At 37.7% G+C, this 15867-nt stretch overlaps 2 protein-coding genes across 3 annotated transcripts in view; one reads left to right on the top strand and one right to left on the bottom strand.

Moving 5' to 3' along the window:
• Positions 1-7: 7 nt before the first annotated feature.
• Positions 8-7121, bottom strand: LOC134813118 (uncharacterized). 2 transcript variants are annotated; one of them, XM_063820804.1, is made up of 2 exons: positions 6728-7121; positions 8-913 (listed from the first exon to the last, which is right to left on the bottom strand). In XM_063820804.1, exons 1-2 carry the CDS (start codon positions 6954-6956, stop codon positions 390-392), a joined length of 753 nt encoding a protein of 250 aa, XP_063676874.1. In that variant the 5' UTR covers positions 6957-7121; the 3' UTR covers positions 8-389. The 2 variants fall into 2 exon arrangements, with proteins under 2 accessions (XP_063676874.1, XP_063676875.1); XM_063820805.1 differs by lacking the exon at positions 6728-7121 and adding an exon at positions 2704-2753.
• Positions 7122-15812: 8691 nt separating this feature from the next.
• LOC134812122 (ubiquitin carboxyl-terminal hydrolase 46-like) overlaps positions 15813-15867 on the top strand; it is a 100280-nt gene continuing 100225 nt past the window's right edge. Inside the window, exon 1 of the mRNA XM_063819316.1 lies at positions 15813-15825. The gene's annotated coding sequence lies outside the window, so the exon portion shown is untranslated. The remainder of the gene's footprint in view (positions 15826-15867) is intronic.

Consider the following 15867-nt stretch of genomic DNA (forward strand, 5'->3'; position numbering starts at 1 on the left):
AATAATCATATCTGATATTCATAAATCACAAATTACTTAATTTGAGTTTGTTTGCCATGCTTCAAGAAAATGTATTTTTCTTCCGTTTATTAAAAATAGGTATCGTGATGTTCTATATACACTTGTTTTCGACATAATTGTATAAATAATATTCTACCAATACAGCTGGCTAAACTTTATTCGCTGAAATCAATGCATAACTATCAAAAATCTGTCAAACACAAGCCAGCTCTCAGATCAGAATATCGTACACAAAAGCATCCGAATTGTCCTTAACTATCAGCAAAACTGATTTAGATGCTTTTTCGTTTCAATAGTGTTATGGTATCATACCATATAAAATTAGTGACGATCGAAGTCAGAGGTAAACATGATTGTTTCTTGCGCGATCAGGTCATTTTCCAGTGGTCATTGCAATAAGCCCCGATGGACACATCATCATCTGAAGAAGTTTCAGAGCCGTCCTGACTAGACTTATTGGATCGTCTGATAATTATATTAGAGGGAACAGAGTACAACTTCCCCATGTCCTTCCTCAGAGACTGAACAAGGAAAGCGTTATAGTTGAGAGGGTAAGGCTGGAGAACGCTAACCTCGGTTTTCTCATTAACCTCCTTGTTACAGGAATTGGAACTCTTAGCTCTCCTTCTGATAATGGGGGCTTTTATCAGCCTGGCTTTGTTCCAGTCTATGACAGCTGCGTGAGCCTCTTTAGGAGGGGGTCTCCCGTAGTACCAGGTCCTGGTGGTGGAGATACTGCGAGGCCGGGTAGCGGCTACCGTGTGGGGTCGTGCTACCGTGCTGGGTCGGGACACTGTGCGGGACCCAGCTTGTGTGGACTTAGCCCGGGTCGAGGGACGTCTCTCGTGGTACTCCGGGTCACAGACTTGGGGGACGTCAGAGATAGAGAGAGCTGAGGAAGAGGTTGGTTAGTTTAACAGTCATTTAGAGACAAAGATAGTATTAACTTAAACCATTCACCAGTTTAGTAGTTCATTAACAGTCACTTAGAGAACATCACAGCCTTAACTAAAACCATTTAGTTAGTCATACTAGTCAACTTGCAATTATAAATTAATTGTGACAGTGGAACGTCCTGTCTTGGTAGGATAATAATCAGTACAGATATTAGAGTTTTAGAGTTCAGACCCCATAGCCAAATTGAATGCAATCTGACTGCTCCTAGCTGTGTGACAAAGTTCCTTTAAATCTACAGGACACTTTAGTATTGGAGCGGTATTGCTGACGGTATCTACTGACGTTTTTAACGACACCATTTGCAATATCGTCATTTTGAGCTTAATCCTACCACTACCACCTTCACTTTTAGACCTTTATGATGTTTAAAAGCCCGGTCGTTACTTCGACTTTTTACTCTTTGTGTATTTTTATTTTATGAGACCCGTGTAGTGTTTGTCTTAAGCTCTTTGCTCCGACGAGGAGAGAAAGTTTTTAAGGAGAGCCGCGCAGACATGGGCACCGTATTATGTAGATTATTCAGTTCCATCTTATATAATATCTTTGCCGTATATGAGCCTGGAGCGAGGTAGTAGATACTGTGTTTCTTTGCCGCATATAAGCCTGGAGCGAGGTAATAAATACTGAGTTTCTTTGCCGCATATGAGACTGGAGCGAGGTAGTAGTTACTGTGTTTCTTTGCCGCATATAAGCCTGGAGCGAGGTAGTAAATACTGTGTTTCATATGAGCCTGGAGCGAGGTAGTAAATACTGTGTTTCTAATGGTTTACTAATGACGTCAACATAGAACAATGAATGAAAGTCCAGTTAGTGAGATCAGGTTAAATGAAGTGCAGTTAATTGCGGCTTGTAATTGTTTAATTTCTTATCAAGTTTCTAGTAATTAGTGCCAAGACAACTCTTAGATCAACTGCGGTTGTTATTGAGTAGATACTTGAAGTTGACTCGACAATTAATTGCAATTCTGGTTCTATGTGACGTTTAATGTGACGTGAGGATTTCTTATCAGAGATTTTGGTCATTGTAATCTTAAGACACTCCACAGTTTCCTAGTTCTCCCTTGATAGTGATACTCCCTTAGGCTTAGCAAGTTCATTCATTCTAGCATGTGCTGTGGTATCTTAGCACCGATCTTTGCCGCAGGTAAGGAAGCGTGGATATTCATCCGTCTAAGCTTGAATATCTTTACTTATTGAATGATGATCAAATTTTAATATTTTGTGATTTAATTTTATAACCCAAGTGCTGCATAAGCCAGCATGCATGGAATTTTAAGAAATTTGTGGTGATTGTGATATGATGCAATGATATTGTAGTCCACCATTTGATGGAAGATTTGAGATCAACTACATTTAGCAATAGCGTCACTGTTTCTATGGGGGTAAACGCGCTGTAAGATAGAGAAGAATCCTAGCACACGCCACACAGGCCAGTTCTCGAGGGTTTAATAATATTAATGATCAAAACTAGTATAGTTAGTACTTTAACGAGGCTGAAAGCTCTAAACTTAATACGAAAGCGATGAAGTGTACTACGCAGCAACTTGTTAACTTATTTTTGTTAATTCTACATTCTGTAAAATTGTACTATGCTACGTTCGGTTCATTGATTGTAGAGTGCGACAACTAATAACTATTAAGGTTTAACGATGCATATCAACTATATTACTAACTGTATTATACATGATGTATTATATTAAGTTGTGACAAAAAAGTATTTAAGTACCTGGCATGTCAAATCGAGTTTATTTTAGTTCTACAAACAACTTTCTTTTTTTTTCAAATTTCATCCAAACAACTTGACAAAACGTAACAGCAGTTCGATAAAAAGCATTTAATAAGGATCAAAGAGTCTCGAAGAGTCTCGAAAAGTAAGCGGATAAAACAAACACTGACCAAGTTAATGCGCTAGCTCCTAGTCTTAGTAAACAGTTCAGCGTGCACTCGAATTGCAAGCAAGTTCATAAACAATGAGAAATGTGAACGAGGGACATATGAAAACAGCTGCATACTAAAGCAACTTTATGGCTATCTGTTTATAATGTGGTCCATGATAAGGTGGACACATTTAAGTATTATTCATAGCATTTTAGATTGCATTCAAATCATTGTCTTCTCTAATTTAAAAAATTGTTTTTTCAGTTCATCTTTATTTGATCTTAATTATGATTGTTTTAGCTACCACTTTAAATCAAGTTGGTGATAACGGCTCGCTCTGCTCGTTATTTAAAGTCAAGTGTAATGGTAGCTGCGAATCAGCCCAAAGGTTATGACTACAAAGTTAAAAATGTACAGGTAGGTTTTACTCGCATGCAGAAACAGAATAACGTTAGTTATTAGCTTTGTTAAACTATATGGTATTCGAGGAGATCTTGAAGTGTGCCGTTTTCTTTCGCATCGAAAGTTCGTTCAATGAGAGGCTCGAAACGGAGGATTTAATTGTCTATAAAGCAATGAAAGGCATTCATTATGCGAGCGCAAACCATTGCTGCTTGGTGAATTTCTGATGGTGTCTTTGTGTCGTGACTATTTGAAAAGAACACTGCATGACTGCAATTTTTACAATGAAATTATTAGATATGAATGAATCAATAATTGTACACTTGTTTTTAACCACAATCAGACAATATTTTTAAGTTAAAAACAGAGGGGGATCATCCCACGTTTTTTTCAAACTGTACACAAAGCACGATTTCACATTCTTCAAGTAAAATATGCAGCCAAATCTCATCGAAACATTCATCACAAGAACATTTCACAACATCGTACACAGAATAACATCCAGTCTCTTTCATTTCACCGCTCATCAAGGAACCTCAGCAGAGGTTCCCAATCAGGAACAACAGGACTAGAGTCTCAGGAGGTCCTGAGCACATCATACCCCTGACCTCTGAACCTCATCTCAAGCTGATTTACTATGAAGTTGTTGTAACTGATGGGTAGCTGGTACTCTTGGAGTCTGTTCTTCAGTTCTGTGGAGGGTCTGTGTCTGATATCCTCCGGCTGGAACGGCTCCTCCACTTTGTCAGAAGGAGCTGATTTTATCCTTTTTCTTTCCACTATCTTGCAGGTAGTGCGCTTAACAGCATTCTTATCCAGAGCAGGTAAGTGAGCTTCACTGAAATTAGCTATCTGATCATCCAACTCTCTTTGTCTCCTCTTCTCTATCCGACCACTTATCTTCTTCCAGCTCTTCACCTTCTTCTTCTTGTTCTCCAGACCACAGATAATCGCAGCACTGGCTCTTCTCCAGCCATAATTTGGACTCATCCCAAACAGATCCTCGTCTTCACTGCTGATGGGGCAGATAGCAGTGCTGGAGTAGGGCATGGAGGGGGTGGTGCTGGTGACACTGTTGGTGGTGCTGGCTCGGGGTGTCTTTGCGAACTGGACCCTCCTGCGTGTGGGGTTTATAGGAACACCGCTGGTCATTCTGTTTGTTGATCGTGCTGACATCACTGTGAAACTGGGACTGTTAGTGTGTTGTAAAGGTTACAACTTCAAACTGTATTCAAGGGGATTCGCAAAACCAAAAAGGTTACAACTTTAAAACTACACAACATTTTATTTGAAGACCATCATGATAATTCAACAATCTGAATTAAGTAAGACTGACTTATCTATTGTAAGATATCATAGGATGGCAATTATTAAAGGCTCGCCTTTAGTTGATCTACTAAGCAGTCAATTACTTTAATTATGGACTGTTATAATACGTGTATAGTCAGTTAATAGACGCCGGCTGATTCATTCAAAGCTTAAAGATAAATTCAACTAAAAATAGTGATTCCGTTCGCTTTTAGTTTAATATTGACAAACTCTTAACTTCAACTTTTACATAAGTTGTCGCTATATTTACTACCGTCCATACAGATTGGATTTAGTGATTACTGCAACATTCAATGAGCCAAACACATGGACCAAGTTTATCAAGCAAGATTTATCAAGTTTCTGCACAGCATAAATGAAACACGATTGATAGGTCACTAGCATGCTTGACTTAACACCGGATGCAGGAGCCCTTTTTTGTAAAAAATGTAAGATAAATAAAACTTCTTAAATGTGAGTAAAACAAAACGCTAGACGTTTTTTTCAAATTTCAGACCAGGAAAGCACGATTGATTACTCTAGGCTGGAGGCTTGTAACATATAATATCACTATAAATCGCTCAAGCAAATCATCTGCTCTAAATACTTAAAAATGCTCAAATGCTCAAAATATTTAAAGACACAGCGTCAACACAAAACTGGTCCATTAAGAAGCAGAGCAAGAATAAACACACCGTGACGGTGCCTCCCACAAATGACAAATGAAATAAAGTGCACATATCTCTTGACGTAGGTTGCTAAAAACAATTAATTAAAGGACAACAATATCGCAGCTGACTGAAGATACTGTTAGAGAAATAACTCTCAATCAGAGAGATAGAGAGAGAGAGAGAGAGATAACGTGCTGTATAAGCACTCTATCAACTACTTTAATTTAAAAGTCATGAGTTGTGCATTTGTCGTGAGTTGTCCACGTACAACTGGTCAGTTACTGACGCAGGTTTGAAAAAGCTACGATCACAACTTATAGCGGGTCCTGCTTACCATGTTAAAAAGCTGAGCTGTTAATTTGAGCAGCACGGTTTATGATGCTCTGAAACGTTACGATACCACGAGCACTAGCAGCACTGTTTAAGATGAAACTTAGAGGTTGTTACTTAAAGTTATGACATACTCACATACCATGACATGTTTACTGTGATAGGAAGAAATAAGGGACTGAAAAGATAATGATATTGGTCTGTAAATACAGACCTTAACAGCATATATAATATAATACTACTATATTATATTCTTATAGGGCAGGTTCGAAAAATGGACAAAAGCCTACTCATAAACTGGATCTTTGTTGGAGAACAGGTACGTTTTTATAAAGGTTATACAATTATAACAAGGGTGACGTTATGTCGTAGGTTGCCGTGGTTACACCCATCATTTCCTCTATTGCCAGAGCTATTAGCGAGACGTAAAACCCGATGTCTTAACAGATAACCATTATGTAACAGCCCGTATAAATTATACTATTATAGTCAAAAGCAGAAAAAAACCGCATATACGAAGCGATTATCTGATGCAAATTGTTGTTTTAACTTTTTAAGTATTAGTGTTTAGCAATTGTAGATACATTTTCATTTCTTTACTTGTCAACTAATGACACATCTCGGCCTATTCGTACGTGCTACATAGCGTTCACATACTCACAGGAAACATTTTATATGTAAAATTATGACTGGAATTTGAAAGGAGAATCTCAGCGAACGGAACAAAAGTTGGAAAATGATATTTTCGTGCATTAATGCATCAACATTGCCAAAATGCATGAAGTTACAGTTTTATATGGGCTCTGACCATGGCAACACGGCATAAAACATTATTAGAATTGGTGCAATGAACGGTTAAATACTTAATGCTCTCCCCATTATGTGAATGATTAGTGAATTATCCCTGAATTACTGTATATATCCCTGCTGAAGAACTGCAGGGAGAGTTCATACCCCGATCAATAACTCGGGGCAACACGAAACCCAATCCCCCAACTCAGCTCCTGATTGTCAGTGTAATCGGCTAATCACTAACAAATAACTAACTGTTACTAACAAATAACTTACAATTACTAACAAATAGCTAACAAATAGCTAACAATAACTAACAAATAACTCTCAATTACTAACTAATACTAAAAGTTACTGACGATTACTAACCAGATTTTGGTCGCTGAGGTAGCTTCAGAGTCCTGCTCTGCGTCCAAGGTCTGCTGTTCTCTGTCCCAGGTCTGATGTTCTGCATCCCTGCTCTGCTCCCTTGTAGAGGAGATGTAGCAGGTCTACTAGCCGCCCTACTACGAGGAGCTGATCTAGCGCTCTGAGCCCTCTTAGTATCCCTCATCCTCGGGAACCTGTCCGACCCAACCAGAAACGTAGAGTGGAACATCACTGGAGCAAAGCTGATAAGCTGGAACAACACGGGAACAAAGCTGAAACTATCAAGCAAAGCTGTGTGTATATAACAAGGAAACAATAGCGACTACTGGTAATTTAAAAGTAGAGCTATCGGAGGCAGCAGCTAGTCTGCAATGTGATTATACGGCCACGGAGAGATAAATAGAGCACGGTATATAGAGAATATAGAGGTATATATACCTCCTATATTGGAGAGGAGATGTAAATATACTTGAATACCAAAATATACTTAGTGATTGCAAGTTGCTATGACAAAGGGAGCTGGTAAATATGTTGCTACTCGATATGAAGGACAGGGGGGCACTTTGCTGGCGCATGACTCTGGAGAGAGAGAGAGAGGTGAGTTTGGGTGGTTTCAAATAACCTGAGAGAGCGTGCTGTGTTTGGGGAAGTGCTTAATTACAGAATTAGAACGGAGATATCAGGTTAGCTGCAGGAGATGGAGATATTAGAGCTTCATCGTTTCGTGATTAGAGATCGTGTTTAGTCACATAATAAAGATAGTTATTGATCTGCAACTTTAAAGTGTCTGATTACTGAACAACATTTTTGCTGAACTAAAACAAAATTGTGTTTACCTGAGTCTGGATTCTGTTTAGTAACTTCTTAAGTCTGAACTCAAGTGTAATATTAATAACATCTTAACATACCTCAATAACAGTACACGGCTCTAGTGACCACTCAAGAGTAATGAAAAACGCCGAATAAAGCCCGTAAGGTGTAGGCCCTAAGAACTGTATTATTATGTACCTTTCGGATAAAGTAGATGGTGGTAGAAAATATTATTGTAATGTATGATTAATGAAAATCGTTGAGAGATGTGTGAAGTGTAAAGGACATATTCGAAGTTGACGTTTGAGATTTAACTAACTTCCCAATTTGAATTTCAAAATAAGAATACCTATAAAGATTTGGACCTGGGGTCGTCGGACATAATGACATATTGTGCCTGCTCATTTTGGACGGTGAGAGTGACTAGAACTAATCTAGTGTAAGTCTTACAGCGTGAAAGTGTAATGGACAATGGTATAAATTATACCGTACAAACCTTTTTTGTAAGATCATTTTATTAGAATAGTAAAATCAGAGATTTCTAAAAACATGAATAAATCGATTAAGTTCTAAGTTCACGTTAACGTTGTATGTCACTCTTTCGCGCGCCAGTAGAGTAAAAGGTAACGTTGACGAATATTTGGACAGTACTGAGTTGACGGATAAGTGTAATATCACAGATTGTGCAACTTTATTTATTACTAAATAAAAATCATCCCAAAAACGAATTGGAGCCGGGAGCCTGAATATTAATCGATTTCCCTGGAGACCCTCACGAGCCCATGGCTCTGATATTAAATATTGGCGAGTTAATTAACATACTAGAGCCAATATAAGCGCAATTTATTGCACCAGTCACAATTCTCTTTTCGAATAAATATATTAATGGATTTTATATTTCATGATCTTTCAAAGGGAGCAGTTTTTAATTTTGGTGCACTGGTTAATGCTACTTTTCTTGCCTGTCAGATATTCTTTTACCAAGGAAGATTCTTTTTACTTTTTTAATAGAGATGATTTCACCAACATAATTTATCATTTTATCAAATTCTGATTAAATAATTGTACTCCCATACATACAATTTTGAACCAGATAGTATTGCTAGTTCTAATGTTTAAATTTTCGGTTGCTACTCCCACATGTTTTTGAAGCCAAACAATATCAACAATTGCAAACTATAACTTCATCATATCTTCAAGTCTAGCAAATCAGTAATTTTATCTGGTTTTCGTAACACGCATTACTTGTCTATAAATCTTACAAAACCAAATAAATTATATTGTGGTTTATTTGTTGCTTGACGAATTAGAACGGCTCCGTTTTTCGTGGGTCTTTGATTTAATAAGCACACTTTTACGGATCACAACTCAGAAGGTTAGCTGAAATTGTTTTCGTACACAGTAAATTATAGTGGTATACGGTGTTATATCGGAAAACGGTAGAATAATAAAAATTCTGCCATGCGGTTAAACATAATGAATAGGTTAAAATTCTGTAGAAGCATGGAAACCATAGAACTATGTTCAATGTTATTTACCGTCAGATAAGCGTTTATTTTCTCTCTTATACAATATATGCATGTTTCTTCGGACATTAATCAGCAGATTTGACACACTCTGGCATAAACTGGAACACCGTGAATGATACTGATACCTACATCAACTTGTTGGTTGATGGATCAGATAAGTATTTAAAACAGGCATTGAGTTTTATTTTCCAACAGCGTCCACAATCCATTTCAATATCAGATTGATTGGAACTGCACCTACGACCTACAGTTATCTAATTCATAATTCAAATTAGAAATCAAAGCAAGAATTTCACGCAATAATTACCACACTCTAGTTTACCTAACTCCAATACTGGGTCATATGGACAAATAACACGATTAAAAAATGTACACAATTTACGTTAGCCATAGCCAAATTAGGTAAACTAGCAGAAACCCGTATAACCCTAAAATGGTGTCAAGACTCAAATAATTATTACCTGTTTACTTCGCGTTTTTGACACCACTTGGGGGTCCAAATTTTGGGCTCTAAAACTCCTATTCCTTGGTAAATTTTTTATTTTTCATGCTGATTTGCAGGCCATTAAAGCATTTGACCCAGTCAAAAAAAGTTTCAGTTGTATATCTTTTAGTTTTACGGTTTTTGCAGAAAGTCGCGTTAAAGTTGATGCTCTGGTGTCAGTAAAATGGTACGGATCCAAATATATCGTCTTGCTTTATATAGTAAAATATGTTGCAGTAAGATATATAATAAGATATGTTGCCTCGTTTTAACTGACCACTAAATACTAAGTACTTACGAGGGAAGGCATGTTGGTTAATGGATTAGGATATATACTGAGTGGAGTTGGGTTAAAAACATATAAGAGATACGATGATTTAACTTGTAGAAGCTTTCAATAAACATGTGTTAATCGTCGTCAGCTGAATGTGATGTGGTGGACAATGCTTATATGTGATTGAGTGGTGTCAGGGATGGAGGGTGGGGGAGGTGTGGGTGGGAAAGTGAAAATTACAGTACAATGTCAATAAAAATTTAGGATATATACGTACAAATGACGCATGTCACTTTCTTTGTCAGAAAATATCCCCCATAAATAGATAAATCAAACTATACGGGATAGTTTGATTTATAGGGTAAACTTTCTGTATAATAATTAATATTTGTGGTATTAAACAGGAATTAAACAGGAATTAAACATGAAACAGGAATTAAACATGACATGACTAAGGAGAACACTAACGAACTCGTCTTGGTAATACAAGAATTCATAAAGACGATCAGAACTCTAAAAATCGAGAGAAAGCTATTAAAATAAAATCTTAAAAATTAACCGCGTTACAAATTCACGAAAGAGAAGACAAAAATCGAATATAATAATTTAAATACGATTAAAAAGATTCATGGGGATTTGATAATGAAGATGAGTAGGAGACGGGAGGTGATGATTAGGACTTCTTTTCAGGAGGATTGCGAAGGGGAAAGGATTCTGTGAGGTACTTTCCAAATTCTGTTGCATGGAATGAGTTCATGATGGCCCCATATTCTTAGAGCATTATGAGGCTTTTAAGGTTGTCTGAGAGGAATTGGACCGGAGGGAGTTGTAGCTGGGGCATTCATTTATGACGTGGTCCTCGGTTTAAAGGATTGGCGTTTCAAAGAATGGTAGTTCTTCGAATAACCGCATGACGTCGGTGTCTGAGGAGCAGCAAAAGCGACATGTTTTCAGTGCAGTGTTGTAGCGATCTCCAGTGTGGCGATAATATACCACAGCCGTGAAAATCTGACCTCTAAATACAAAGCTCTTTATAATAATTTTACTTTTACATGTTTCAAGTTCTCGCTTTTAATGGTCAGCTATATATAAATATACCCAGCAGCACCTTGCGATTCTGATCTTTCAGAGATATATATATTAGAGTTGCATCAAAATGTGCTAAGTACATGGTATTTATTGAACAGCATGCGAGCCTTTGTTTTACCAACGTAGCCTTTTAGCTTAGAAAATCTTATACATTGCTGCTCGAGCTTTCTGTTTTATCAGCGTTGCCTTTTAGCTTAGAAAATCTTTTACATTGCTGATCGCTTTCCTAAATATTTGGTTTGATCTTATCACTGACTTATTAATGCACTACTAAACAGTAAACGTGATTTCGGGGGTAATCAATACCCACATCTACTTTAAGTAATATAAATTGTCGTAGATTATCGATTTTGCAGAATATTGAACCTGGAAAACCGATCAGATTACGAAATCTTCTAAAAAGGGGATGAAAATATATTCGCGATGGCCAAAATTGTACAATGTACAAAACATATGCCACGCACTACGCAGCAAATGCATTCTATCGCTCTGAAATTCTATTTCAAGATTTATTGTAGTAAATCTCCATTTGTCAGACTATAATATCATTTCGGACATAACTTAACACATTTTATAAATTTGTACTTCATCAGTCACGTTCAAATTTAGCTCACACAAGTGGTATAGTTACTTACAGGTAATTATTTTACTTTGGATTTGTTAGTTGTCCGCTGTCAGGCTAGGTCTACCAATTCAGACAACTGTGTCAACTTGGTTATGTAATACAGAAAGCAGACAGTCAGCAATAAACAATTATTGTGAGATTAAAATTGTTATCGAATATGATTATGACAGCTCCAACAAATGTCGTTAAATAAAATAGCTTTTATTTGTAATAGAAGTAAGCTGCATGTAGTAGAAACAATGCGAAACTAAAAGTGATGAAAATAAGAGAATCGACTGTAGAGTGATTTAGCGCGACCGGAATCTTTATGAACATAATAACTTGGGGTCCCCAGGTTGCAGGTTATAGTAATACATGTAATTGTATTGCGCGAGCGATTTTCAATTTCGCGCGTCCTGAAAATCGAGTCTACAAATTTATCTCCTCCTACAATTTTAAAGCAATCACCCTGATCAAACTTTCGAAATATGTTCTACGGATCATTTAAAAGAGATGAGCCAGACAAAATTTTGAGATAGGCCTTTAAACATTTTTATTTGATTTTTATCTTGGACTTCAAAAAATCGTCAAAAACGGCCCCCTTAAGGCTTAATTTAGCGTTCTGCATTTGAATTCAATTTGAATTCAAACAACTAGTGGACTAGAAATAAAAATGTTTTATGAAAAAAGGAGAGTATGACTTTGCTTGTGCAATAATTAAGGGTTTGTTTTTATAATTAAGAGTTAAAAATTTGTTCGACTACACCCCTAAACCATGTATTTAGGTACAATAACGAGCGAAACCTGAAAATTGAGTAAGAGAGTCCTTTGAACTTTTGAACTGTTGGACTTTTGCATGGAGCTGTGGGAAGAGTTAAACCTATTTGGCCTATTGGGCCGCGCCGCGCATCAAAATATAATGCTTCTCGCTTCTACGAGATCGTAGCAAAGCTACAAGCTGGAAAGGATATTTGACATCGTCAATCAAACTACGAGTTTTTCAACGTGAAATCTCGAGTTTGCACATGTAACTACAGGTTTGCACGTGCAATCGTGAGCAAGTGGGTCTACAGACACAAAGATAATGCTAAAATGACACGTACTGAGTACTGACGTTTATACTGTAGATATAAAGGGACAGATGTTAATGTACATAAGATTGGAGATGGTTTATAGTTATACATGTTATAGTGACGTCTTGTATTATAGTGGGGGACATATGCTTCATACTGATGAGTCAACAATGCACACAGAGAGAGAGACATACATAGAGAGACATACAGAGAGAGAGAGAGAGAGAGAGAGAGAGAGAGAGAGAGAGAGAGAGAGAGAGAGAGAGAGAGAGAGAGAGAGAGAGAGAGAGAGAGAGAGAGAGAGAGAGAGAGAGAGAGAGAGAGAGAGAGAGAGAGAGAGAGAGAGAGAGAGAGAGAGAGAGAGAGAGAGAGAGAGAGAGAGAGAGAGAGAGAGAGAGAGAGAGAGAGAGAGAGAGAGAGAGAGAGAGAGAGAGAGAGAGAGAGAGAGAGAGAGAGGGGAGAGTGCACCTGTTTTCTCTCCGTTTACGAGAGTGAGAGAGAGTTTACATTGTACTTTGTCTCTTTTCTAGAGTTTAGATTCCGTATGTCAGTGCTATCATGAAGGCCATCGTTTCAAAGCTACATGAGTGCTGTATCTGAGTGTTACAGTGCAGTATCTGAGTGCTACAGTGCTGTATCTGAGTGCTACAGTGCTGTATCTGAGTGTTACAGCAGACATCACTGATCCATTCTGTGCTGTGTTTTTGTGCGGAGTGTTAGATCTAAATATCCGTATCTCTGTGCTTAGGTGCTAATACCCTCCCTGTTACTAGATTATAGAGACCATTCCAAAACTTCAGACATGACTCGTTGTCAGAACACATGATTGATCTAATTTCTCCAGTCTATGTTAAGACAGTGTCTGTACAGCTGTTGAACACATACTGTCAGACTGTTAGATTAATTCATAGACAGCTCCTCGAACACCCCTCTATAGGATTGTCGTACCTCTTATAAGGAAGCCCTACGCTAGTCGAGGTAGGGTTAACTTCACATGTCATCACGCCACCAAAAACACTGGTCTGCCGTGGTATCAATCCTCGCTAATTGTCTCGCTATTGTTGGACCTATGTCTCGTGAGTCAGCTTTTCTCTATTGTTGGTTATACCAGCACATGCTTATTGATAAGAGCACGAGTATTATTACAATAGGAGGAATATATTTGTTGATTAGAATGCTCGCATGAACCTGAGCTCTTAACATTTCTACAGAATGTAAGGCGGAAGGACACGTCTGAGTAGCATATATGCAAGTGAAACGTGGTTCTGGTAATGAATACTATTGGCAGAGTGGACAGTGGTGATGATTGCACGCTAATAACTATACTCGTATACTGCAGATCAGTAATTACTACCATACAGCAGAGTGGTAATTGCCCGGTACAAGGAAGTCGTGACAAAGAGAGAGCACGCCACATCGTACTGATCCACGATTATACCCTTAGTATTTGAACTGAAGCACTGCAGAGCTCTCGGGCTTAATGACATATAAACAGGGTCAAGGAGGACCTAGCAGACACACGTTTAACTGCTTTTATAGCCACTCTGACAGTATAATTCGCATAGCTAAACCTTTTAGGCTTTTATCCCCAAGCTTGTAACCTCTAGCTCTCCTTTTAACAGGGCTCTCTTTAATGCTTTGTGTGCCACAAGCGCCAAGGTAGCAAGGTGTACTTGCATGAATTCGGGGACATTTGTACATATTGGGTCGCTTTGCCGTGCTGTTTTGGTTTTAGACAATAGACATCTCCGCGTGTCAGCTTCTTGTTTTTATTAAATATTTAGTTTAGCTTATCGTTAATTTAGCTTATCGTTAGTTTAGCTTATCATCATTTTAAGATTTACACATTTCTTCAAGTATTATATATGAAAACCTCTTTGAAGATTTGACTTAGATTGTATCTGAGTATCTGTGAAACATTACAATTTGAATCGGAAAACTGGTCGTTTTTTTCTTTTTTTATTGAACCATGATGCCATTTTGAATCATGTTTTAAGGATCTGTCTAGCACCCCTATTATTGTAGGATCAAGCTTGTTTTTGGTAAAGATTTGATATCTGACATGATAAGGTATATAATTGGGTTTGAATCGGAGAGGGCGGGGAGGGTGGGGCGGGGAGGGTGGGGTTTGTTGCATTGAATAACATTGTTAGATGGAATATAGAGTGCTTGATTGTACGATGACATAAAGTGCTTGATCGAGCACTGGTGTCTGTTTTTATAAGCCCTCGTATGCCGTCAAATGTGGCACACATCTTTTTAACTTGTTCGCTGTGTATTTCTAGACAAGGTCTAGATGCCCTACCTATATGAGCTGATAAAGACCATGATAATTTAAATGTCCTGGAACTGTTGTGTTATACTATAAGGTTTACTAACTCCATTATTATAAAATAGACCCTCTCCAAACAACATACATTAATTGTAGACTTAGCTGAGACGGATCAGAATTATCGAGGCTTTGGAATGCAATGGTTTGTTATCTAAAACAAGGTGACAATATGACAAGGTGACAATGCTGACATATCCACAGAAACAGAGAAGCAGAGATCTTAGGCCAGGAAGCTGGCAGCTTGCACGTGGGTCAAAAAGCTTGCACGTGAGGCCTTACATCACTTCATTAATAACTCGTAAACACTTCTTTGATGGTTGCAGATTTGGCAGAATAAAAGACACGTGCCTTTTAAAACTTCAAGCTTGACAAGTTAGTATTGATTGTCCATGTTGTCAGGTTCTCGATGCCTTATACTTTTCTTGTTTCTAAACGACCTGCTTAATTTTACACCCAATTCGTTCTCATTAGGCGCTACTCATATATGAGAATATCAATTTGAGTTCCTGGACAGTTTAATGGCGGAATAGTTAGTATCAAAGAGCGTGACGACCTTGGAGATAAAACTTTTCCGGAGCTATAACTTTCTCACAAATAAAACTCTTTGTGACCTACCAGTACCATATAATGCTTATAATTAGCCTTCCACGAATATAGTTTTTATCCTAACTTTGAATGAATTTCAGTTAGTGCTCTGTTCTACGCATTTATTAACATTAGCTGGTTTTTATTCTGTCGAGTATTTTAAGGAGTACTGGTCACCACAACGGACTACTGTACCATTCCGTCATCTTTACTGTTTTTTATTGTGTTGGACATTCAGCGATAAAAATGGTTGGACACCCTTTGGTGATAACTTTTTAATTACGATGCCAGCTCACGCCAGTTTCCAAATAATTTGAGGCTCAAGACAATATCAGAATCATTGATAATAAGTTACGGTCA

The sequence above is a fragment of the Bolinopsis microptera genome, chromosome 3, assembly GCF_026151205.1.
Source record: "Bolinopsis microptera isolate Bmic1 chromosome 3, MBARI_Bmic_1.0, whole genome shotgun sequence".
Lineage (NCBI taxonomy): Eukaryota > Metazoa > Ctenophora > Tentaculata > Lobata > Bolinopsidae > Bolinopsis > Bolinopsis microptera.

Bases quoted from the DNA above. Each gene is read 5' to 3' on its own strand.
- LOC134813118 (XM_063820804.1), bottom strand. From the start codon at position 6,956: ATGTTCCACTCTACGTTTCTGGTTGGGTCGGACAGGTTCCCGAGGATG. The intron at 914-6,727 runs GTTAGTAATCGT...CCTCTTCCTCAG, and splicing joins ACCTCAGCGACCAAAATCTG to CTCTCTCTATCTCTGACGTC.